The sequence below is a fragment of the Leptopilina heterotoma genome, unplaced genomic scaffold (assembly GCF_015476425.1).
Source record: "Leptopilina heterotoma isolate Lh14 unplaced genomic scaffold, ASM1547642v1 Lhet_51, whole genome shotgun sequence".
In the NCBI taxonomy this organism is placed as follows: Eukaryota; Metazoa; Arthropoda; class Insecta; order Hymenoptera; family Figitidae; genus Leptopilina; species Leptopilina heterotoma.
In genome coordinates, this window is record NW_025111110.1 from 1,285,365 (window position 1) to 1,310,297 (window position 24,933).

The 24,933-nt window shown below is 26.9% G+C and overlaps 2 protein-coding genes across 2 annotated transcripts in view; one reads left to right on the top strand and one right to left on the bottom strand.

Moving 5' to 3' along the window:
* The first annotated feature begins 1,128 nt into the window (after positions 1-1,128).
* The window catches only part of LOC122507743, a 77,643-nt gene continuing 53,838 nt past the window's right edge, over positions 1,129-24,933 (top strand). The window contains exon 1 of the mRNA XM_043620610.1: positions 1,129-1,458. The gene's annotated coding sequence lies outside the window, so the exon portion shown is untranslated. The remainder of the gene's footprint in view (positions 1,459-24,933) is intronic.
* Positions 4,689-12,724, bottom strand: LOC122507745. Its single transcript, XM_043620611.1, has 2 exons — positions 11,952-12,724; positions 4,689-6,828 (listed from the first exon to the last, which is right to left on the bottom strand). The coding sequence occupies exon 2, from the start codon at positions 6,819-6,821 to the stop codon at positions 4,995-4,997; it is 1,827 nt and encodes a 608-aa protein (XP_043476546.1). The 5' UTR covers positions 6,822-6,828; positions 11,952-12,724; the 3' UTR covers positions 4,689-4,994.

Consider the following 24,933-nt stretch of genomic DNA (forward strand, 5'->3'; position numbering starts at 1 on the left):
AATATTTAGTAAATGAAAATTTATTTACTAAGTAATTTAGTAATTTAGTAAATACCTAATAAATATTTAGTAAATGTTTAGTAAATAATAATTTCTTTACAAAATGTATACTCAGTATACTCAAACATCTAGTTAATATTTAATAAATAAATAAATAAATAAATAAATAAATATTACGTAAATATCTATTAAATATAAATAGTAAATAAATATTTTGCCGATTCTATGGCAGACGATATCTTATCGATCGAGTATCGATAACGTAGAAATTCCGAGGGCACAACACAATACTTTTGGGGCCTTAAAATGAATGCCTCCTTGTCGTGCGTGTGTATGTGAGGGAATACGAAAGAGTGAGAGAGAGAGAGAAAGAGTAAAAGAGAGAGGGAGAGACTCCTTTTTATCTTCTCAGGGCCTGATCCTTTTTCTTATGGGCCTTACGAGTTATCGCGGCGACTGGTGGGGAGGATGAGGGGCCTTTTCCATCCACTCCCACCTGGCGTCTCTCACTTATGTGCCACCTTCATTCTTCTCTTCCTACAGCAGTGGCGTCTGTTTGCGGGCGCGAGTCTTGATGAAAAGAAAAGACAATTAGACGTTTCGACGTCGGTATCAATTTAATTACGTTGGGACGTCTACACTTTGGCCGGGTTTCCGGAAGTGCCTCCGGTACCAGATATTTCTCTCCTTCGCACAGTATACCAAAATTCAATTTCCGATACTCGCTTCACTTCAATATAATACACATTCACAGACAGGCACAAATAAATATATATATATATATAGTGATAATGAAAGCGGACATTCCTTGAAAAGAGACTTACTTCTACTCGTGTAAATCGAATCGAATTTTTTCATAGACAAAAAAATCGATCAAAAATTCTTTTCTTTTTTTTTCGAGAGTTTGTACCAAAGTGTTTTTTTGTTAATTTACAAAAATAGAAAATTTATATAACTCAGTTTATTTACTTCAATATTTAATGTAAAGAAATTGGGAAAGAATAAAAAAGAAGAGAAGAAATTGCAAGAAATGTTAATAATGAAATAATAAAAATAAAGAAATTAAAGAAAATAATAAAAATAATAAAAATAAAGAAAGAAAAGAAAATAATAAATTTAATAAATATAATGAAAGGGAATTGAAATATAAATAAAACAAGAAAAATGAACTTTACAAATTAAAGGAACAAAAAGTAAGAAGTGATAAAGCCATGTGTTCATAAAAGTGCAACGAGAATTAAAGTGTGTTTTTTGAATGAGAAATAAAATATGTGAAAATCTAAATTTCATTTGGTGTTTACGTTGAGTTGAATAGTTTATTAATTATTATTGGCTGAAGGAATTTCCGGTTCTTTTTCCATTTGAGCTTCTGAGTGTTAAGATGAGATTTATCAGCTTAGAGGAATGTGCTAACCACCAGCTTTGCATGTGCAGCATGCACGAAATGCAAAGAAACAGGTAAGAACATTTTTCCAGTAAATACTATTACATGTAGGTACTACCATACGAACACCATCGTCGTGCTTTATATTGGAATTATCGAGGTGTGATATGAAAGAATATTGTATATTGCATTATATATGTTATTTTGCGATGAAGATAATTAGCAGTGCTGGTAAATTAAAGATATAGTTAATCAAGATATTTTACACAAAACATTTTTTAATTAAAAATAAATAAAGAAATTTTATTATTTATTTGAATTTTTCACTTTGTTTATTTTATTTTTCTTTTTGTTTTTTTTTGTTTTATTCTTTCATTTTATTTTTATTTATTTATTAGTCTCTAAGTTCGAATTATATAGTAAAATGTTTACTATAATGTGAATTAGTGACTGAATTTTTGCTTTTGAATTAGAAAATTTTACTAGTATCTTAATTACTATATATACTAATATAATAACTTCTACCAGATTATTAAGTAAAATATACTAATTCAAAAGCGTAAATTCAGTCACTAATTGTTATTAGTAAAAATTTTTAGTAATTCAAATTTAATAGTATAATTAAATCAATAGTAATACTAATTCACATAGTAATTTTAACTAATTTCTTATTGAAATATTCTTATTAAAAATTTCTTATTAAAAATTATTAATTATTAAATATTAAATATTTCTTATTAAAATTTATTAAAATTTATTATTAAAATTTACTAAATCAAAAGCAAAAAGTCAGCCACTGATTCAAATTAGTAAACATTTTTACTAATTTAAATTTTGTGAGTGTGTTTCAAAAATTCAAATTTAAATCTTTTAAAATTCAATAAATTTCAAGAATATTATTATAAAACATGAAGATATCGAGCACTCCGAGTCTTCGACTCGGAGTGATCGATTTCTTCATATTTTATAATAATTAAACATGACCGAGTGATAAAATCATTATTTTATATCAAAAGAATATTATTACTTTAACTTCTTGAAAATTATTTTCATCAATTCAATTATTATTTTTTAGAATTTTTAACTAAAATTTTTCTTTAAATCAATTCTTTTTATAATAATTTTTTCAAAAAAGTATTTTTTAATGATTTTCAAATCCATTTGTTTATAATTCAATTTTACACAAAATTTCGTTTATTCGAAAATTTTTCAATTAATTATATATTAGAAAATAAAAGCATAAAATAATTTTAAAAGAAAATTTAGTTAAATTTTTTGAAAAAAATTAATTCTGCAAAATTGTTAGTTAAAAGTATGAAAAATTCAAATTTTCAAGGATTTTAATTTAAAACCCTTTCCAAAATTAAATTATTTCTAACAATTTAAGCTGTAATGCTTCTAATGTTCATTTATTATCTAAAATTTTAACTGAAATACATTTTTTAATCAATATTTATTTGAAAATTCTATACGAGAATTCAATTCTTTATTTATTTCTTTATTTTACAATGAATTAAATACAAAAATAAATAATTTATTGAATAATTGAATGTTTCTCAAAATTGAATTCTTATAAAGAATTTTATCAAGAAATTTTTAAATCATTAAATTCTTTCGACGAATTTTAATAAAATTTGTAATCAAATTATATTTTTCGAGAAATTCAATTAAAATTGAATTAAAAATAATTAGTATTCTGCTATGAGTTTTATTATTAATGAAGATAATTAAATATTTTCGTAGAATTTTATCAAATTTGTTTTAAATAATTGAATTCTTTTGGAAAATTTTATTAAAATAGTATAGATATTGAAAATCTAAAATAAAATGTTAACTGAAATTATTCATTTTTAAATCAATTTTTATTAGAATATTCTAAGAGAAATCAATTATTTAAATACGAAAATAAACAATTTATTCAATAATTGAATATTAACAACTTTTAAAAATAATTAATTTCTTTTAAGGAATTTAATAAAAATTTTACTGAAATTTATCATATTAAAGAATTTTATAACAATTTTTGGAAGGAATTGAAAATTTTTTGAAGAATTTTATTAAAATTTTTTAAATAATTGAATTTCTGAGAAAAATTTTAATAATAATTTATTAAATTAATTGAATTCATGCGAAATTTTGATTAATTAAAATACTGCAGAGAATTTTATTATTTATGACAAGAATTAAATTTTTAAGAAAAATGTTATTAAAATCTCTGACAATAATTTAATTCTTGAGAAGATTTTCGCTACCTATTTATAAAAAAAGGTATTTTAATTCTTAACATAAATTTTTAAAAAATTTTGAAAATAATTTAATTTTCGGAAGTAATTTTATTAGTTTTCAAAAGAATTGAATTTTTATGATGAATTTTGATATTTATCGAAATAATTGAATTTTGGAAAAGAATTTTATTGAAATTCATTAAAATAATTAATTTTATGTGGAAAACTTTGTTGTTTATCAAGATACTTGAATTATTCTTTTGCAGAATTACTTAAAAAATTTTGAAAATAATTAATTTCCTGTGACAAATGAAAAGTTATTTATGAAAATAATTGAATTACTGCAACGAATTTTATTATTTTATTGAATAATGGAATGTTTCTTAATTTTGAATTGATTTTGAATTCCTAAATAAAATTTTATCATTTATAAAAATAATTGAATGTTTGTCGAAAAATTTTGCTATTTATAAAGATAATTGAATTTTTGACAAGATATTCGTTCAAATTTTTAAAAATAATTGAATTTCTTCGAAGAATTTTATTACTTTTGAAAATAATTGAATTCTTGTGATAAATATTGTTATTTATAAAAATAATCGAATTTTGTAAAGAATTTTTTTAAAAATTCCTAAAAATAATTTTGTTATTTATCAAGATAATTGCATTAAAACATTTGAAATAATTAAATATTAAAAAATTCATTTGTGATCAGAAATTTTTTGAAATTTTAGTAAATTCTAAGGAAAAAATAATGAATGAAAAATAAAAATAAATTTGTCCAGTGGTGAAGAAAAATTTTTCGAAACAAAAAAAAGCCCACCAAGAAAATGGAAATCTCTCTTCGTAAAAAAATTGATTCACTTTAAAATTCATGGATCATTAATTATCCGGCGATCCTTGATCCCCCTTCGTCATTCTTTCTCTCTCTCTCTCTCTATTTTTTTTTGCTTAAAAATATTTCTTTGAATTCTTATTTAAAGGAATTATTATTTCTTTATTATATCAATATTTCTTCTAAATCATCTGAAAAATCTTTTTTCCGGCTTTCTTTGTGACGGGAAAATAATAAATTAGTATTTTAATTTAATACTTTATTTTTTATTATAAAACAAACACTTGTTATTTTACACTTTTATTTTAAAGCGGAGAGAAAATGCGTCTCACACGTATGCCAGTCAACATCAATCTGCCCTTTTTAGTCCTTTTTGGGAAAAGTCAGGATGGTTGTCTTTTGTATTGCGTAAGGAATGCAGTCTAGTCCGGTTTTCGGGGGAAATGCTTCCTGTCTATTGAAAAGTCGTCTTGTGCGATATCTGTCCTTGTACTTAAAAGAGAAATCGTAGGGCCTCGTCACACCTCCCGTCTTAGATTGAACTTAGTCTCTAAGTTCGCAACCTAACAGACTTTGAGACAATAACTGGATCATTTGTCATTACTTGCTCAGGGGCGGAAGCAACGGAAGCATAATGGACTACTGGCGTGGCATTTACGTTAGCATTTACACAGAACAATTTTATACACAAATTTTTAGGTATCAATTTGCTAAGTAATTCGCAAAATCCTATCTTATACATGGTAAACAAAAATACAATTAACAATGATGTATAACCTAAATAAGTTATAAAATCTGTTCCCTTTTCTATCCACGTTTTATTTCTGCGTCGATTTTTTATTTTTTGTAGTGAATTTTCCATTAAATCTAAGTTTTGTCGTAGAAATTTTAAGTTTTCGTGGTGAAGTGAGTCTTGTACAGTGGGTAATTGTGAAGTTAACAATTCAAAGTCTGACTGATCAATTGTGTACGATATGTTTTTCTTATATATAATATCAGTTCGTCGTTCCATGGATTGATGCATTTTTAATATAGATTTTGGAGTTTGTAGAATACAATCAGTTTTACTATAAACTAAAGAAGGTTCTGTTATTACAATTGTTTGAGATTGTGAATTACATAATGCGCTTAATTCTACTTCTTTTTGTGGAATGATAATGAATTGGTTAGGATCTTTCAATGGTATATATACTACTTCAATAATCTGAAAAGCAGAGAATTGACACATGTGGTCGTTGATAACTTTATTCTGATTTTTAAGAATATTAGTTTCGCAACTTTGTACTTCGCTGATTAAATAAGAAGGTTGAACGCGTTTACAAACTCTCAGATCGTCGGTTTCTTTACATTGTCGTAGCGCAAACATGTCGCTAGGGATGTAGAAGCTTTTTTCAGTGTTTACTAAAATAATTTCATGGGTAGGAATTGGAGCTATGAATCCATTTGCATGTTGGATGGGAATTGGGATTAAGTGAAGTGTTTGCAAATCTTCATATTCTAAGATTGGTATTCGTAACACATATACAAGCCTTTTGTTTGTAATGGCAATTGAGACCTCGGAGATGTCGATGATGTGTTGATAATTTTGCGTAATGAGACGAATGGGATATTTAGTATTGGAAGAATCTTCGAACTGTTTCAGTTCCCGTATGAGAATGGAAGGCGTCAATATTTGGGGGTGGACAATTCCATGTTTACCGTCGTTTATGGCATCGATAATAAGATTGAGTTCTTCACTCAATTCACTTATAGCCATACTGCACAAAGTAATAATATTGGAGATAAGGAGGTTTTGTTGATTAGCATTAGTAGCATTGAGAATATTATTTAATTCGCTGACAGAACTAATGGAGTGATCTTTCATTAGTTGTAAATCATGAGATGTTGAACTTAGCCAAGATTTTATCATCCTTGTTTGATTCCCGAGTGTGTCAGCAAGAATTTTGTTATCAGAATATATGGAATCAAATTCATGGTTTATCAAAGTTAAGTCGGTTTCGTCTAAAGTGCCAAAAAGAGTTTTAGACAGGGTACCAACGATGTTTAAGAATCCTCTCTTTCTACGTCCAACTCCAAGCATTTGGTTCAGAACCGATTTACTCTCTTCTAACCTAACAATCCTATTATTCAATGCTTTCAATGTTAGTTCTTCTGAGCAACGGTTACACATTTTGAGACTCCTTTCGTAGTTTTCTTGAATTTGTTGAAAATGGTCATTGATACCAGAGACGTCTATCCCTAATATAAGTCTCCAAGTCTGGTGATACATTTTTGTGACTCCAAGATTTTCGGCATAGATGGTGGTGCCTTTTAACGACCTGGTTACGACGTTTCCTTGAACCCCTTCAATTATTATAAATATCCAGATGAGAAACATGTTGTACCTGAAATTTAATAGTTGTATGTTTTCAACCTGTCAGCATGAATAGTGAATCGACTATTGTTAAATAATATTTCGTAATTATTTTTGGGGAGAGCTTTTATAACAACAGCAGGACCTTTCCAATCAGGGCTTAATTTATTTTCTTTCGTGTTTTCTAGCATTACGAGATCACCTGTGTCAAATAAACGCTGGGGCAAAACAATTTTAGCGTCTTGAATTCGTTTATATTTTTCTTTTGCCCTCATTATTTGCTCTTGAGCTTTCCTAATATATCTTTCATGTCTTTCTTGCCATAATCGTACTAATTCCGGATATTTTAAACTAGGTGTTGTAGCTAATGCTGACGGAACATTCGCGTCTCTTCCGAATGTGAGCTTAAAAGGACTGAAACCGGTGCCTTCGTGAGTCATAGTATTATAGGCCATGCAGATAAATTTAAGTGTCGAGTCCCATTCAGTATGTAGATCTGCCATCGCTGTTCTTATCAAATCCTTAATGGTACCATGAGATCTTTCTAGAGCACCGTTACTTTGAGGGTGGAACGCAGTTGTTTTGACATGTTGAATTCTGAATAAGTTTTCAAAATTTTGCACCAGTTCTGATACTAGATTCTGCCCTTGATCTGTTAAAATGTGTTTTGGTGATCCGAATATATAAATAAAATGATCAAAAAGTTGCTCAATTATTGTCTCGGATTGGGTATTTTTTAAAGGAATGAGTACAAGGTATTTAGTTAACATGTCCTGAATAGATAATATATATTCGTAGCCTTGAGAAGTGATTGGCAGGGGACCGAATATATCCATTGCGATTTTGTCATTAGGTGTCGTTGGCGTGTCAGGGATAATAGCTTCAGAGCGTCGTTTAATACGGTTTAGCTTGTGGGTTTGGCAGGTGTGGCATTTTTTTATGAAATCTATAATATCGTCTTCCATGTTGGTCCATGTTCCTAATTCTCTGGCCCTCTGAATTGATTTGTTTTCTCCAAAATGTTGAGACATTATTGATCCATGACTTTCATTGATTATTTTTTCTCGTTCTTCTAAGGTAAGCTCTGTGGTAGAATTATAACAACTGAGAATTTTTAATTGTGGGTACTTAAAACTAATGAATGCTATCAACGTCTTAAGTTTTATGCGTTCTATGGAAGTGATAGTTGGATCGTCAAAATGTAAGCGGAGAATACTTAATTTTTTTGATACACACCATTCCGTGATTTCGATTAATTTTTTAAGCCAACTTTTGTCAGAGTATTGGGGTAATGTGATACAATTCAAATCGTTAGTTGGTCTCTTAGTAAATCTTTTCCATAATTTTCCATTGGCATTAGGTTTCTCTACTTCACGTGTGTCTGTCTTGTTTTCAGACCACCTGTAGTATTCTTGTAGTATTTCATTATTGACAGGTGTTGTTGGTGGTAAGTGGACAAGGTTTTCGTCATTGTCACCTGTATTATCTTCAGTAGGCAATTCTAATGGGATTTGCAACAACGCTCCTGGAATTGTTTCGTTATTTTGAGGTGAAGGTACGGGTGTATTTAAATCAGGCTCTTGAGGTGTTTCAATGGTTTCGATATCAGGTAATTCTGATTCCAAATCAAATTCAGCGTTTGTAGTGTCTGCGTCGTCGTTTAACTCGTGGATTGGTTGTACTCTAGATAATGCATCAGCAGCGGTATTCTCCGAACCTTTCTTGTACTCAACTTCATAGTCATATTCTTCCATTTTTAGTCTCCATCTCATTAATCTAGATGAAGGGTCTTTTACGTTAAATAGCCATTTCAGTGCTTGATGATCCGTGAGGATTTTAAATTTCCTGCCTAATAGGTATTGTCTGAGCCTTTTTGTTGCCCATACTATTGCAAGTAACTCTTTTTCAGTCGTGGTGTAATTCAGTTCAGGTGCATTGAGGGTACGAGATATGTAATAACAAGGATGCCCGTCCTGAGACAGGATGGCTCCTAACCCTACATTGGAGGCGTCAGTCGTAAGTACAAATTCCTTTTCGAAGTCGGGATATCTTAACACCGGCGCACTACAGAGAGCATCTTTCAATTTATCAAATGAATCTTGACAATTTTGAGTCCAAATAAATTCCTTAGTATTTTTCGTCAGTTCCGTAAGAGGTTTAGCGATTGTGGAATATCCTTTTATAAATTTGCGATAATACCCCGAAAGTCCCAAAAATGATTTAATGTTGGTAACGCTCTTGGGTTTTGGGAATTCCGTAACAGCCGTAATTTTTTTTGGATTCGGTTTAACGCCTTCAGCCGTAATGACGTGACCTAGATACTCTAATTCTGGTCGAAGATATTCACATTTATCGGGCTGAAGTTTCAGACCAGTTTGGCGTAATCTTTCGAACAGCGTAACTAAGTTTTTGTTATGTTCTTCTATGGTAGATCCAAAAACTACAATGTCATCTAGATATACGACGCAAATTTTGTTGATTAACCCGTTCAAAGCATTGTTAATCATCCTCTGGAAAGTAGCAGGTGCATTTTTTAATCCGAATGGCATGCGTTCGAATTCGAAATGACCTTCTGGAGTAGAGAAAGCTGTAAATTTTTTTGAACTTTCTTCCATGGGAATCTGATGGAATCCAGCACTAAGATCGAAGGCAGAGAAAAACTTTGCTTTACCAAGGGTATCAAGAATATCCTCAATAACCGGCAGTGGATATGAATCCTGATCGGTAATGTCATTAATCTTTCGGAAATCTATGACTACTCGCCATTTCTTTTGTCCTGATGCATCTGCTTTTTTAGGGACTATCCAAACTGGAGAATTATAAGGAGAATCTGAATGTCTTATTATAAATTGCTTTAAGAAATCCTCAACTTGATCTGTAAGTTCCACTTTATGACATTCTGGAGGTTTATATGACCGGTTATTAATAATTTTATCTTCTTTTAGAACTATTTTGTGGCTTGCGAGTCGTGTTCCTGGTAAAGGGTCTCCAGGCAGTCTGAATATATCGTGATAAGTGTGTACAATTTTCTGAATTATGTCTTTAAAATCTGTTTCAATGTGATCTAATCGAGTATTTTCATTTAAAAGATTTAACCGTTTGGATAAGTCGCTGCATGATATAAGATGAATTTCTTCGTCAGGGATGGTTGATTTGATAGGTTGGTATTTAAATTCGTTGGAATTAATGTGTTTAAATTGCGAAGAGTTGTTACAAATGGGAACAGTGATCGTTCGATCTCTTATTGAATAGATAGAATCAGGAATGTGTGGATTATCAAAAATTACAACATCACCTTTTTTTTCAAATACAGGGATGTTGATCAATTTGATTTGATTTGGCGGGATAATATACCCGTCATCGATTAGTGGATGTTTCTGCTGATTTAACTTTAAGTTAACGTTTGATAAACTGTAATTGTAACTTTGCATAAATGGCAATCCCATTATACCATCTTCAGGAAGAGGGAAATCATCATTTACGATGTAAAACGTATGAGCTTCGTTTAGATAATTAATCTCGACTTTAAATTCGGAAAATTGTTTCCAATTCCCCATTTGGAATTCTTTTTTACAGGCTTCTTTTATAATTAATGGAGGAAGTAAAGAATTTTTTATCAAATTTATTGATGAACCGGAGTCCACAAGTAATCGCAAGGGTCGAGCAAATCCTGTTGGTCGTACTGACACTGATTGTAGTCGTCCGGAAATTCGTGTAATTCTATCGATGAATGTTCCGTCGTTTCCTGTGGTGTTTGTGTTTCTTCGATTTGTTCCTCCGCTGAGGATGTTTCGGTCGTGAAATGAACTCGATTTGGTGGTCGTTTTAATTGGGGGTTTGATTGAAAATTCTGTTGATTTCTTTTTTGATAACATTGGCTCTCTAAATGACCACTTTTTTTGCAAAAGTTGCATTGTGCCCCGATAGGCCGATGTGAACTTGATGGATTTCCACTATTAGAGAAAGGCCTTGGGTTTGTAGAATGATTGGATGTAGTAGGGAGTTGTGTCGCACGCGGGACCAGTCTTGGCGCGGCGCCTGATCGTAGTCGAGCTTTTTCACGTAATCGGGTTTCTACTTCTAAAGCTTGTTGTTGAGCTTTACCAATACTATCCGGATTAAGTGTCCACATCAAAAAAGTAATATCATCCCGTAAGTTCATGATATATTTTTTTATGGCAGATGTCTCTTCTAATTGCAAAGCAATTCTACGGGCTGTAGCATTTGCGTGTTCGGCTTGTATTGCATAATTCAATTCATTTAATGCTTGCCGAAATCGCAAATTATATCCTTGGACGGTATCACTACCCTGTCGACAGTTGTCTAATTTCGCGCGACATAATTCTACGGATAATCCGAGATTCATATTTTGTTGTAAGGCAATATATAAATCATCAAAAGAATTGATCGGAACATAGCGAATTGCACGTTTAGCGTCATCGGTAATTTTTTCAGTCAATATAAAATCTAACAACAATTCGGGTTGACTGCATCTTTGTTTTGCTTTTTTAACGCGACGAATGAAATCTTGTACCCCTATATCGTCTTTACCATTGAGGGTTTCAACTGTACGGATAATATCTTTAGCAGGTAGCAAACTAACAGGGACAACGTTCGTTTGAAGTATTGGAGATACCCCGTTGCGATGTCTGTTCGACGAGTCTCTTCTATCGTCCGCGAAACTTTCTCTTTCTTGACTATTTTCCTTATTACTATTTTCATTCTCGGTGTCGTCATCTTCGGTTAGCAATGCGTTGTTTTGTCGTGCTAAAATTTTTATTTCCTCTGTGCGTTTTATATTTTCGTCGTTAAGAATCGCGAGGCTTGAATTTATTCTATGTTGATTTTCCTCGATTACTGTTACTTTAGAAACAATTTCTTTAAGACTATTAGCAATTGTCTCTAAATTAACTGTTGCCATTTTTGTGTTTGAAAGATTAAAGGGATTGGGATTAATTTGGGTTGGTTGTAAACACTGATTATTAGCGGATTCGTAACCGGATAAATGCCTAAGATAAGATTTAAAAGCCAGCGTAAAAAATTGTTTTAAATATAAAATTTCCCTAAATTTTGTTATTATATTTTTATTTTCGCAATATAGACTATTTACGGAGTTAATAGCAACATATACTTATAATGTAAATACTATCTTACTGGTTTGGTGAATTTTCCGTAGAGAGCTCACGTTGAAAAGTTGAACAGCTGGGCTGGAAAAGTGTCCTCGTAAGAATTTTTCTCCCTCGTTGCCAACTTGGTTGGGTGACGTCACACCCTTTCTAGGACTTACACCCACGGAATCACTGTCGAACTTACTTAATTCGGCCCGAGTTCGTGTTTTCCGGTGATTTCCAGTGAAAATTTCACCGTATAATCCGTCACAATTATTTTTTTTTTTCACAAAAAAAAAATAATTTTTCACAATAATAATTTCTCACAAAATAATTATATATATATATGTATATATTTTTTCACAAAAATAATTTTCCACTTTCCACAATAATAATTTTTTTCACAAAACTTTCTCTTTTTTTCCACTGGTTCGCACTAAGATAGTCGATTTTGATCGTAATCGTGTCGAACTATCCTGGCAGGATCGCCAATTTTGTGACGGGAAAATAATAAATTAGTATTTTAATTTAATACTTTATTTTTTATTATAAAACAAACACTTGTTATTTTACACTTTTATTTTAAAGCGGAGAGAAAATGCGTCTCACACGTATGCCAGTCAACATCAATCTGCCCTTTTTAGTCCTTTTTGGGAAAAGTCAGGATGGTTGTCTTTTGTATTGCGTAAGGAATGCAGTCTAGTCCGGTTTTCGGGGGAAATGCTTCCTGTCTATTGAAAAGTCGTCTTGTGCGATATCTGTCCTTGTACTTAAAAGAGAAATCGTAGGGCCTCGTCACATCTTTATATTACGAGAGTGAATGAACGAGTGAGTGAGTGTATCTTCAATATGATTTATGGGCCTTCCATGATATACCTTGATTAAGGGCTGTTCAAAACTTGAAATCAGCGATGAGTGACGCTGAGAAATGTAATAATAATGATAATACATTGTTAATTGCAATGTTACATTATGCAATTATTATCCAATTGTTATATTATTTAATAATGCGCAAACGATAATAATGTAACAATAAGAGTAGTAATGATGACAATAAAATAATAAACAAGTAACAATGATAATAATTAAAAAAAATAATAATCATAATGATAATAATAGTAATAAAAAAAATAATTATAATATTTTGGACTGTTTACTACGAAGTTATAATAATAAGAAGAATTAATGACACTCACTAAATTAGCAAACATTTCAATACTAATTGTTAGTCACTTTTCCCTAAAATTTGAGTAAAAAATTTGAACTTTTAATAATAAAGTAGTAAAATATTAGGTTAATTAAAATATATTATAATTTATCAGTAAACTAATAATATTTTATTCTTGACAATAAAATTTATATGATGATGGTTAATATACAAGATTGTTATTATTTATAGTTCTCAATTAAAATTATTCGATAACTTATTGTAATTATGATAAATAAATAACATTGTAAATGAAGTGCTTTCCTTTTAAATTCCTGGTGATTTTAATTTTATTTATTTCATCTCTTATATTGTTATCAACAAATTCCTTATTCAATTAGACTGACCATTAAATGTTCAAGGGGACAATATTTATTGTCACCATTAACTCAAAATATCTCGTTAATTAGATTGATTAAATGAAGCACCATAAATAGCTTCAATTAGTGATAGCGCTAATTGAAGATATCAATGATTGAAACTACCACTAACCGAAAATATCATACATGCATATCTGAAACTACCATATTAATTCCATTGTCTCAACAATCAATATTAATTTAAAAAAAAAAAATTGTTTTAATTCAATTTATTGAAAATATTATTAATCGTAAAAAACATTTCCCCGCCATTAAAACAGAAACAATAGAATTAAAAATATGAATCAAAAAAAAAAAATACTATCAACTGGAGAATAAAAAAAGTGTATTTATTATCTTTCCGCTTTCATTCTTTTCTCAAGAAAAATTTCTAAAGAATCCCTATGAGTGTTAAAATTCTTAATCCGTTTTCTCCAATATAAAATTTAACTCTCGCTATAAAAAACGGTTCAAGTTGTCTGCGTTTGGAAGAAGATGAAAAAAAAATGAAGAAAAGGCACGTAACAAATGTCTTTTCCGTTTTATTATTATATTATTAGCTTTGGTGACTCTTCTACATCGAAACGTGTGCGGCTTTTACGATTCTAAATGGAAAGACTTCAGTCTTTCATTGTATACATATATATATACCTGCTCAATAATTATTCCTCGGGCATCAAAAATTCTTCCGTACAGTTATTCTGTTTGTTCAATGAATGAGTGACGACAGGTATATTTGATTTTAGATGTTTTAATTAGTGATGTATATGAGGAAATTTTATGCCATTATTTTCTTTGTGAATGAAAGAGGAAAAAAGGAAAAATGGAAAGAAGGAAAAAAAGGAAAAAGGGAAAAAAGAGAAGAGAGAGAAATAAAGAAAAAAGGGGAAAGGAGAGTAAATGCTAAATAATTACAATGTAATTTCGCTGTACTGCAAAGTAAAAGCATAACGTTCATTTTACTGGAATATGAGTATAGCCACTTTTATTTATTTGCCTCTTGAGATAACATTAAAAGAGACATTCACCTTTTATATTTTACTCATCGTTTCACCTGAAATCGTGAAGGGAAAACATCACACAATAGTGGACGACTAGTTTCACTGTTTGTATTCATAGTCTCATGTAATAGAATCACAGGTTTATTAGCACGTCCATTCGTGTAAATTAGTTTTGATTCTGCAATTTTTCTGCCATTTTCTTTGTTTCCTTTTCTTTTTTCTCTGCGTCCTGTTTTTTATTTTCTATTTCTTTCTTCTTTTTCTTACTTTTTCTTCTTATTTTCTATTTCTTTATTAATTTTTATTAATTCTAGAATAAGGCAAATAAAACGAAAACAATTTGGACAATGAATAAAAATATTTATTTACTCCAACATTTCGAAATCTAAATGATTCCCTCTTCAGAGAGTCTATCCAAAAAATATATGGTGCATTCCAGGCCAAATAGGAAATTATTATGCTTTTGCATCTCAAATTTTTTTTAAACATTTTTTTTTCTTTTAGTACTCTTTGAAATGAGCTACCTTGATTTTTGTCAAATTTTTTCATAAAGCGGTTCAGGAGATACAGATTTTTGAAAAATGACGTTTTTTACGTAAATTTTTGATTTAAAAATTTTAAATGCTTATAACTCGGTCAAAAATTGATCAAATTGGACGTTATTTTATTATAATGAAAAGTTTTGCTTTCACGCGTAGTTTTTAATAAAAATATTTTTAAAAAAATTTAAAATAATTTACGATAAGATTTAAAATTTTTTAAATGAGATTTCATTTTTAACAATGTATGTATCGATCAATTTTTTTCAAAATTTTTTGTGAGAAACTGGCACTAAATTAACAATTTTTAAGCCTTGTCCGATCGTGGGCAAACAATGGGATCTATTTATTTAAAAATTTTTAATTTTTATATACGCAGTGGGTGGCCAATGACTAACTTGTCATTTGACCAAATCACAATTTTACACAGAAAAAAGGTTAAGTTTGGAGAGACTTAGTCTGAAAACACATGTTCTGTGAAAAATTTGTGTGATTTTGTCAAATGGCAAGTTAGTCATTGGCCACCCACTGCGTATATAAAAATTAAAATTTTTTTTAAATAAATAAATCCCATCGTTTGCCCACGATCGGACAAGGCATAAAAATGGTTAATTTAGTGGTAGTTTCTTACAAAAAATTTTGAAAAAAATTAATCGATACATACATTGTTAAAAATGAAATTTTATTTAAAAAATTTTTAAATCTTATCGTAAATTATTTAAACATTTTTTAAAAATATTTTTATTAAAAACAACGTGTGAAAGCAAAACTTTTCATTACAAGAACGTCCAATTTGATCAATTTTTGACCGAGTTATAAGCATTTAAAATTTTTAAATCAAAAATTTACGTAAAAAACGTCATTTTTCAAAAATCTGTATCTCCTGAACCGCTTTATGAAAAAATTTGAAAAAAATCAAGGTAGCTCATTTCAAAGAGTACTAAAAGGAAAAAAATGTTTAAAAAAAATTTGAGATGCAAAAGCAAAATAATTTCCGATTTTGCCTGGAATGCCCCATATACAAAAATAAAATAATAATAAAAAAATAATTTTAACAATAAATAAAAATTATTTGGCCTAAACTTGATGATTTTAAATTTTTTCATTAGAGAAAATTACCAAAACCTTTAAATTCTCTTATTAAAATGGACTTTAATTACAAACAGAGCGTTTCAAATAGAAAAAATATTCAAAAATGAATAATTTATTAAAATGGAGTTTAATTACAAACAGAGCGTTTCAAATAGAAAAAATATTCAAAAATGAATAATTTATTACAATTTTTCTACATTAAAGTTAATTTTAATAGTTTTGTGAAAATTGTCATTTGTTTAAATTTCTCGAAATGACAAAATTTGGATTTATCTGGTTTTGAAAACTTACTCCTCTATTATGTTATAATTATTTTTATTTAATAATTAATTCAAAATTGTAATGACTAAAAGAAATCATCAGAATTTTTTTTACTTCTTTTCATTTGAAGAGTAAAATTTTGTTAAATATTATGTTTTGTCAAATTGAAACTATGCAGATTTTTGTTCTTTACTTCTAAACAAAATTAGAAAATTCTTAAACAACTGTGATTAAGAAATTAAAAAATTATTTATTTTGCATTATTTCTGTTTATGAATCACAATTTTTTGAACAAAATTATTATTTTGTTTTAGAAAAAGAAGAAAAATATTTGCAAAATTCCTATTTTTAATCTTATTTTTGGAACAGGATTTTCCACAGGAATTAAGACATTCAAAAGATTCAAATTCAAACCTTTTTTAAAATAAACAACTTATAAAAGTATTTTTATAAAACATGAAGATATCGATTGCTCCGAGTCGAAGACTCGGAGTGATCGATTTCTTCGCATGTTTTCTAATAATTAAAGATGACCGAGAGATAAAATCATTATTTTATATTATAAAAATATTGTTACTGTAGGTAACTTCTTCAAAATTATTTTTATCATTTTAATTCAATTATTATTTTCTAGAATTTAAAATGATTTTTTATGAAAATAATTGAATTCCTTAAAAAAATTGTATTATTTATGAAAATAATTGAATTCCTGAAAAATTTTTATTATTTATGAAAATAATTCAATGTTTGCATACAATTTTATTCAAACACACTTCTTATTGAAAACAAACTTTTTTCTATAAACTTAACAAACAATCAAGTTAATGCAGTGTAATACAGCAATATACATAATCGTAACATGTCTCGATAAGAAAAATTTATTCAACTATGATGTCGATCTACGAGGAGACAAACTAACCGAACCAGTTATTTCCATATAGCAAAAGTTTATACTCCACAAATATGTATTTATTAAAAACAAACAAAAAAACTAAAAACCCTTTTGCTACACGAAGATAAAATAATTACAGCTCTAAATTACCTTTCAGAACAGTATTTCCAATTCGAAAATCGATAAACAAGTATTTACCATCTCTCAATTATTTATTAACTTTTCCTCATCGATAAAAATTAGAAATGTACTTTGAAACTTGTTTAATATACAAAATTAATCATTTCCGGAATTTTTAATTAACTACTTCTAAAATAATTCCACTGTACAATCTTTGATGAACGTAGAATTTTATTGAAAGTGTTATTTTAATATGCGTGTGTATTAATAAAATATTATTTGTTTTGAAGAAAAATGGAAATTAGTATAATGAAGCTAATTTTTATAATAATTAAAGATGTTCGACAGATAAAATAATTATTTTATATTACAAGAATATTGTTACTGTAACTTTTTCAAAATTATTTCTATATTTAATTATTATCTAAACTTTTAACTAAAATTCATTTTCAAATTAAGTTTTATTAGAAAATTCTACGAGAATTCAATTAATTAAATACAAAGTAAATTATTTATTGAATAATTGAATGTTTTTTAAAATTAAATTCTTATAAAGAATTTTATCAATAAATTTTTAAATCATTCAATTCTTTCGACGAATTTTAATAAAATTCTTAAGAATAATTACATTTTTTCGAGGAATTCGATTAAAATTGAATTAAAAATAAATAAAATTCTGCTATGAGTTTTATTATTTATGAAAATAATTGGATTCCTAAAAAAAATTTTATTATTTACGAAAATAATTGAATATTTGTAAAAAAAATTGTATTATTTATGAAAATAAGTGAATTATTGAGAAGAAACTTATAAAAAAATTTGTAAATAATTCAATTCCTGTGAAATTATTATTATTTATGAAAATAATTAAATTATGTTTGCGTACAATTTTATTAAAATTTTTTTTAAATAATTGATTTCTTATGGGTAGTTTTATTAAAATAGTAGAGATATTGAAGACTATTGAAATGAGGAAATTTTTTGAAAATAATTCAATTTTGAAGAAGTATTTTATTATTTATAAAGATAATTGGGATTTTGACGAGATTTTTTTCAATTTTGAACGCGATTGAATTTTATGATAAGAATTTTATTACTTTTGAAAGTAATAGAATTTCTGCAATCATTTGAAACTTCTTCAAAATTCAAATTTTTTTAGTGGTTTTAACTAAAATTTTTCTATAAATCCACTATTTTTAATAATTTATTAAATATATATATTGATAAATTTAACTAATTTTAGAAGATTTTGAATTATTAAAATTTTTCAAAAATTTAAGTTCTTTAAAACTTCTAATTAAATTCATTCAAAATTGAAATTTTATATTATAAAACCTTTTGACAATTGTAAACGCAACTCTTTTAAAAAATTGAATTAATTTTAAAATGTTTGAGTGAAATTATTCATTTAATAATTTATAAGTCAATATTTTATGATAGTTGTTCAAGATTTAAGTTATTTAACAGCATGTGACTGTTAGACATTCAATGGTAATTTTTTCGACCACATTTCTCTTTAAATATTTAATAAATTGAGATGAAATTTTGTAAGAAAGTCTAAAATATAATAAAGAAGGGCAGTAATGTGCAAAAGTTTTAATAATTAAAAAATAAATTATAATAAAAAACTTTGAAATCGGTAAAGACGAGAAATTGATTAGAAGTGACCGTGACAACTGATAATTTTAAAGTAATTTGTAATAATTGATTTTAAAAATATTAAAACTTTTGCACATCACTGCCCTTCTTTATTGTATTTTAGACTTTTGTACAAAATTTCAGCTCAATTTATTAAATATTTTAAAAGAAAAGTGATCGAAAAAATTACCATTGAAAGCCTAACAATCACATGCTGTTTAAAAGAAATTATTGTCAGAAATTGGAAAAATTGAAGGTTTTGTATTATAATTTGTGGTAATTTCATATAGTTTATGAGGCAAACACAAAAACTTCTTCAAAATTATTTTCAACATTTCAATTCAATCATTATTTTCTAAAATTTTTAATATTTTTTTATGAAAATAATTGAATGTTTGCCTACAATTTTATTATAATTTCTTTTAAATAATTGAATTCTTTTTGAAAAATTTTATTAAAATAGGTTGAAAATCATTGAAATGAAATTTTTTTTTTGAAAATAATTGAAATTAGGACAAGAATTTTATTGAAATCTTTGAAAATAATTGAACTTTAGGGAAAAATTTTGTTAATTATAAAGATAATTGGGATTTTGACAAGAATTTTTTGAAAATTTTAAACATAATTGAATTTTGTAAGAAGAATTTCATTACTTTTGAAAATTCTTCTTATTTATTTAAGGATAAGAATTTTATTACTTTTAAAAATAATTGAATTTCTACAATTACTGTAGAAATTCAATTATTTTCGAAAGTAATAAAATTCTTCTTAAAAAATTCAATTACTAAAATTTATTTATTTGTAATTTCTCCAAAATTAAATTTTTTAGTGTTTTCAACAAAAATTTGAACTAAAAATTTTTAAATTCTATTATTTTTAAAATTGCTAATTTTATTTAAAAAAGTGAGTAAGAAGTTAACTTACTTACTACTAATTATTGTTGCTAGTAAAATTAAATAAAGATGAAATTAAAAATTGTTTATTAACCAACAAAAATACATTAGCTGACATTATCAATTATCAATTATTGAACATTTATTGAAACTATTTATCGAAATAGAAACAAAATATCGCCGGAGGAAAAAAGTGTGAAGGAGATTCATAGGAAAACAATTTTTATCCGGTCAACAAGAAATTTCTCGCGCGCTTTACGATTATCTCATTCCTTTAATCCAGAGTATATAGATACAGAGAAATAGGTGGAATATAAGATTATAGCTTTTATTCGCATTTCTAAACTGAAAGAAAAAAAAATAAAAGTTGGAATATCGGACGTTCAATTGCTAGTGGGCTGGAAGAAAATAGCAATCAATATACAGTTATTTTTGAAAGCACACGACGTTATGAACCAACATATAACATCATATATGAGCGCGAGAGATGTATAATGATCCTGGATCCAAAGTATATTTTCCACTGGCATAAGATTCACGATCATTTAGAATTCTCGTGAATGAGATGGGGAATTATGCTCGTTTATGTGTAGCAAAAACAACAACAGCAAAAAAATAAGAAAGAAAGAATGAAGAAGAGAAAAAGTGGGAATGAAAGAAAGGAGAGTAGAGTTGAGAATCTTCATTGTAGCGGTGGGATTATCAATCTTCCGCATGTAGAAGGAAGACTTTTGAGACAAAGTGTTAGGCATAATTCATAACGCGAGAGGCTTGTATCATGAATGGAGTATGCATTCTGTTTGAGGGAAAATTAATTAAATCAGTTGTACATTTCTTTTTCAATGCTATTTAAACGAAGTGTTTTTGATTTAAAATTGAAAATTAAGGAGTTGTTTTAGAGTAATTAAAAATTTAGAAAATAATAATTTATTCATTCTATTTTTATTAACTGTTAAAATTTTACTGTATAAATTAACTAAAATTTAACTGGTGTATTTTTTATTCTTAATTTTTTCCGAACCAGTAATATATCTTTAATTAATATTTTCTCCATTTATCAAAAAGTGCAATCGGTGCAAAGTTTTTTTTTATTAATTTTTAGAATACATAAGAAAATTCTGAATTTTGGTATTTTTTTTTCTTGGCTTCATAAAGTTTTAAATTACCACAAATCCTAATACAAAACCTTTAATTTTTCTATTTCTGACAATAATTTATAACTTAATTAATTCTTAATTCTTCAAGAACTATCATAAAATTATTACTCATAAATTATTTAATTAATAATTTTACTTAAATATTTCAAAATTAATTGAATTTTAAAAGAGTTGTGTTTAAAAATTTCATAAATAGATGAACTTCAAAAGGTTCCAATTTGAAATTTTCGAAAATTTCAATTTTGAATGAATTTAATTAGAAATTTTGAAGAACTAAGGTTTCTGAAAAATTTTAATAATTAAAATTCGTCTAAAATTAGTTAAATTTTTTAATATATATTTAATTAATTATTAAAAATAATGGATTTATGGAATAATTTTAGTTAAATACACAGAAAAAAAATTTATTTTTAAATAAGATACAAATGATTGCAAAAATTCAATTATTTTCAAAAGTAATAAAATTCTGCACAAAAATTCAATTACATATGTTCAAAAATTTTAAAAAATTGTCAAAATTTTAATAATCTTTATAAATTATAAAATTCTTCTTCAAAATTCAATTATTTTCATAAAATTTGGTAAATAAAATTCTTGGCAAATTTTCAATTATTTTCAATAAATTTTCTTAAATTCAATTATTTTCAATATCTACTACTGTAATAAATTTTTCCAAAATTATTATATTATTTAAAAAAAATTTGATAAAATTCTATACAAACATTTAATTATTTTCATAAATAATAAAAATTTCACAGAAATTCAATTATTTACCATTTTTTTTTTAATTTTTCGGCTATAATTAAATTATTTTCAAAAGTAATAAAATTCTTCGACAAAATTCAATTATGATTAAAATTTTTTTTAAATTCTTGTAAAAATTGTAATTATTTTCAAAAGTAAATAAAATTCTTCTTCGAAATTCAATTATTTTTAAATATATTTTAATAAACGTCCTGTCAAAATTTCAATTATTTTCAAAATCTCCCTAAATTTAATGATTTCCAATATCTATATACTACTTCAATAAAGTTTTCCAAGAGAATATTCTATTATTTCAAAAAAATGTTGATAAAATTCTACGCAAACATTTAATTATTTCCGCATGAATAGTAAAAATTTCTCAAGAATTTAATTATTTAGAAAATTTTTCTAAATTTCTCCTAAATAATTCAATTATTTTCAAAAGTAATAAAATTCTTCGCAAAAATCCAATTCTGTTGAAAATTGAAAAAAAAAATCTTGTCAAAATCCCAATTATCTTTATAAATAATAAAATTCTCATCCGAAATTCAATTATTTTTAATAAATTTTCCTAAATTCAATTATTTTCAATATCTACTATTTTAATAAATTTTTACAAAAGAATTCTATTATTTCAAAGAAATTTTGATAAAATTCTACATAAACATTTAATTATTTTCATAAAATAATTAAAATTTCATAAGAATTCAATTATTTACAAAATATTTATAAATTTCACTGCAATAATTCAATTATTTTCAAAATAATAAAATTCTTCGCAGAAATTAAATTTGTATGTTCAAAAATTTTTAAAAATTCTCTTAAAAATTTCGATTTTTAATTACTTTCAAAAATTTTAATAAACGTTCTGTCAAAATTTCAATTATTTTCAAAAATTTTCCTTAATTTAGTTATTTTTAATATCTTCAATTATTATTTTTAAGATAATTTTTATCAAATTCCTCGAAAAATGTAATTATTTTTTAAAATTTTATTAAAATTCGTCAAAAGTATATTCAATTATTTAAAAATTTCTTGATAAATGATAAAATTCTTTATGAGAATTCAATTTTGAGCAACATTAAATTTATATATTTATTTATTTTTCAATTTAAATAATTAAATTATAAAATATAAACAAATGGATTTGAAGATTCTCAAAGAACTTTTTTTAATAATTATTAAAAATAATTGATTTAAAGAAGAATTTTAGTTAAAAATTCTAGAAAATAATAATTGAATTGAAATGATGAAAATAATTTTAAAGAAGTTACAATAATAATATTCTGATTATTTAAAAAAGAAGTTACGTATGTATGTTTTTGAATAATTTTACAATTATTGAAGAACTTTGTAAATAAAAGTAGTAGAACATTTTTTTGGGTATGTAAAAATTTTTAAAGTGAATCAGAATATTATTTAGGGTCAGGGAAAAAGTAAATTTTTGTGGCAACCCTGTTACTAAAAATTTGACTTTTCTTTTGTCATAAAAACGCAAAATTTTCTTCCCTCTTCTCTCCTTGTTTCATTGTTTAGAATTTCTGACCTATAAAGAACTGAAATTTGAATAGATTCTTATAATAATAATTTGAATATCAACTTTTTAAAGTTGATATAGATTCAAAATTATTATTTCGAAAAAAGATGAAAACTTGAGGAATTCTGAGCTAATTATAAAAATTCATATAAGACACGATCATATCATATCGACGGTGTTCATTTTCTTCTGAAAATGAGTGATCTCTGTTTTTCTCTCCTGTTTCTCTCCAATTATGTACAAGATGGAATACTTTGGTGCTCTCGCTTCCAACCCTCTCTCGTTCATTTCCTTCTTCGTTATTCGTATAGCACTTCCGACTTTATTTTTCTCTCATTTTGTTGTGTTCAAGTGCCGGCCACGTCGTGTATTCCTTCTTCTTCGCGATACAAACGGCCTTTGAATAGCGTCTAGTTTTTGTCCGACGCAACTAGTTTTATACACACCCGTGGCTTTTCATTCCCCTTTGCACACACAACATTATATTGTGTCCCGTACCTCGTATCACAAATCGATTGGGCCCCTACCATAATTACATCAAATTCATTTTATTAATTTCTTTTTCTTTGCAATTTTCATTTTTCTCAGCAGTCATTTTTAATTTATCACGTAAGGCAATTATTATTAATTTGCCTGTTTTTAATTATTATTATTATATAAATTTTAATTACATAGAAGTACAGTAGGATTTTGGATTCTTTATGGAGACAATTGAAGCTATTAGGGAGTGAAGTTGCTAATGAAGTTACTAATGAAGTTAATTAAAGTTAAGCTTTCTAGAAAAACTTGTATTAATTATGTGGAATTGAAGCTCAGGCCTGTTCAAGTTTACTTTTTTCGATCTTTTTTCCAGTGAATTCGTTTTTTATTTTTTAAATTTTCTTAAAACGAATTCTCGCATAAACTGAAGAAATTTTCCATTTTTTTTATTTGCAAAGTAATTGCTTTTAGTATAAGAAATAATACTTTTGGAAAATTTTTTTTTCTTCTTCTTCTTCGTCTTCAGAAAGTTGAGTTTTCAAAAATGTTCGTATTCAAAAAGTTTGGTTTCCAAAAATGTTGCGGTATTCAAAAAGTTCAGTTCTCAAAAATGTTGGTATTCGAAAAGTTTGGTTTTCAAAAGAAAAAAAAAACAAAAAAAAAATTAATAACTCGCTGGGAAGTAGGTATAATGAGTGAAACATTTAGATAGAAGCAGAGGGGGGGAAAGTAAAAAGTTCAACGTCTGGGAAGACATAGCGTGAAATCGCAAAGGGCTTCTGCCGTGGAAGCACAAAGTGTTTCGAGGAAGGATATATAACGAGGTGTTCTATAGTTTTATCCTTTGCAGGTGTAATGTCGAGAGAGAGAAAGAGAGAAAGAGTCTTTTTCAACTTTCGTGTCTTGATGTTCGTCTACAGTTTCTTTCAAACAACACAAACATTATATTATGCATGTTTAACGCAATTTTCTCTATTTTTCATTCTCCTCTCTCTCTCTACGTCCTTTATCTTTTCAATATCCCCCCCCCTCCCCTATTTACAATCTATATAATACTAAAAGGAAAAAATTATATACTGAAATTTCACTGCCTATAATTATAATCTCA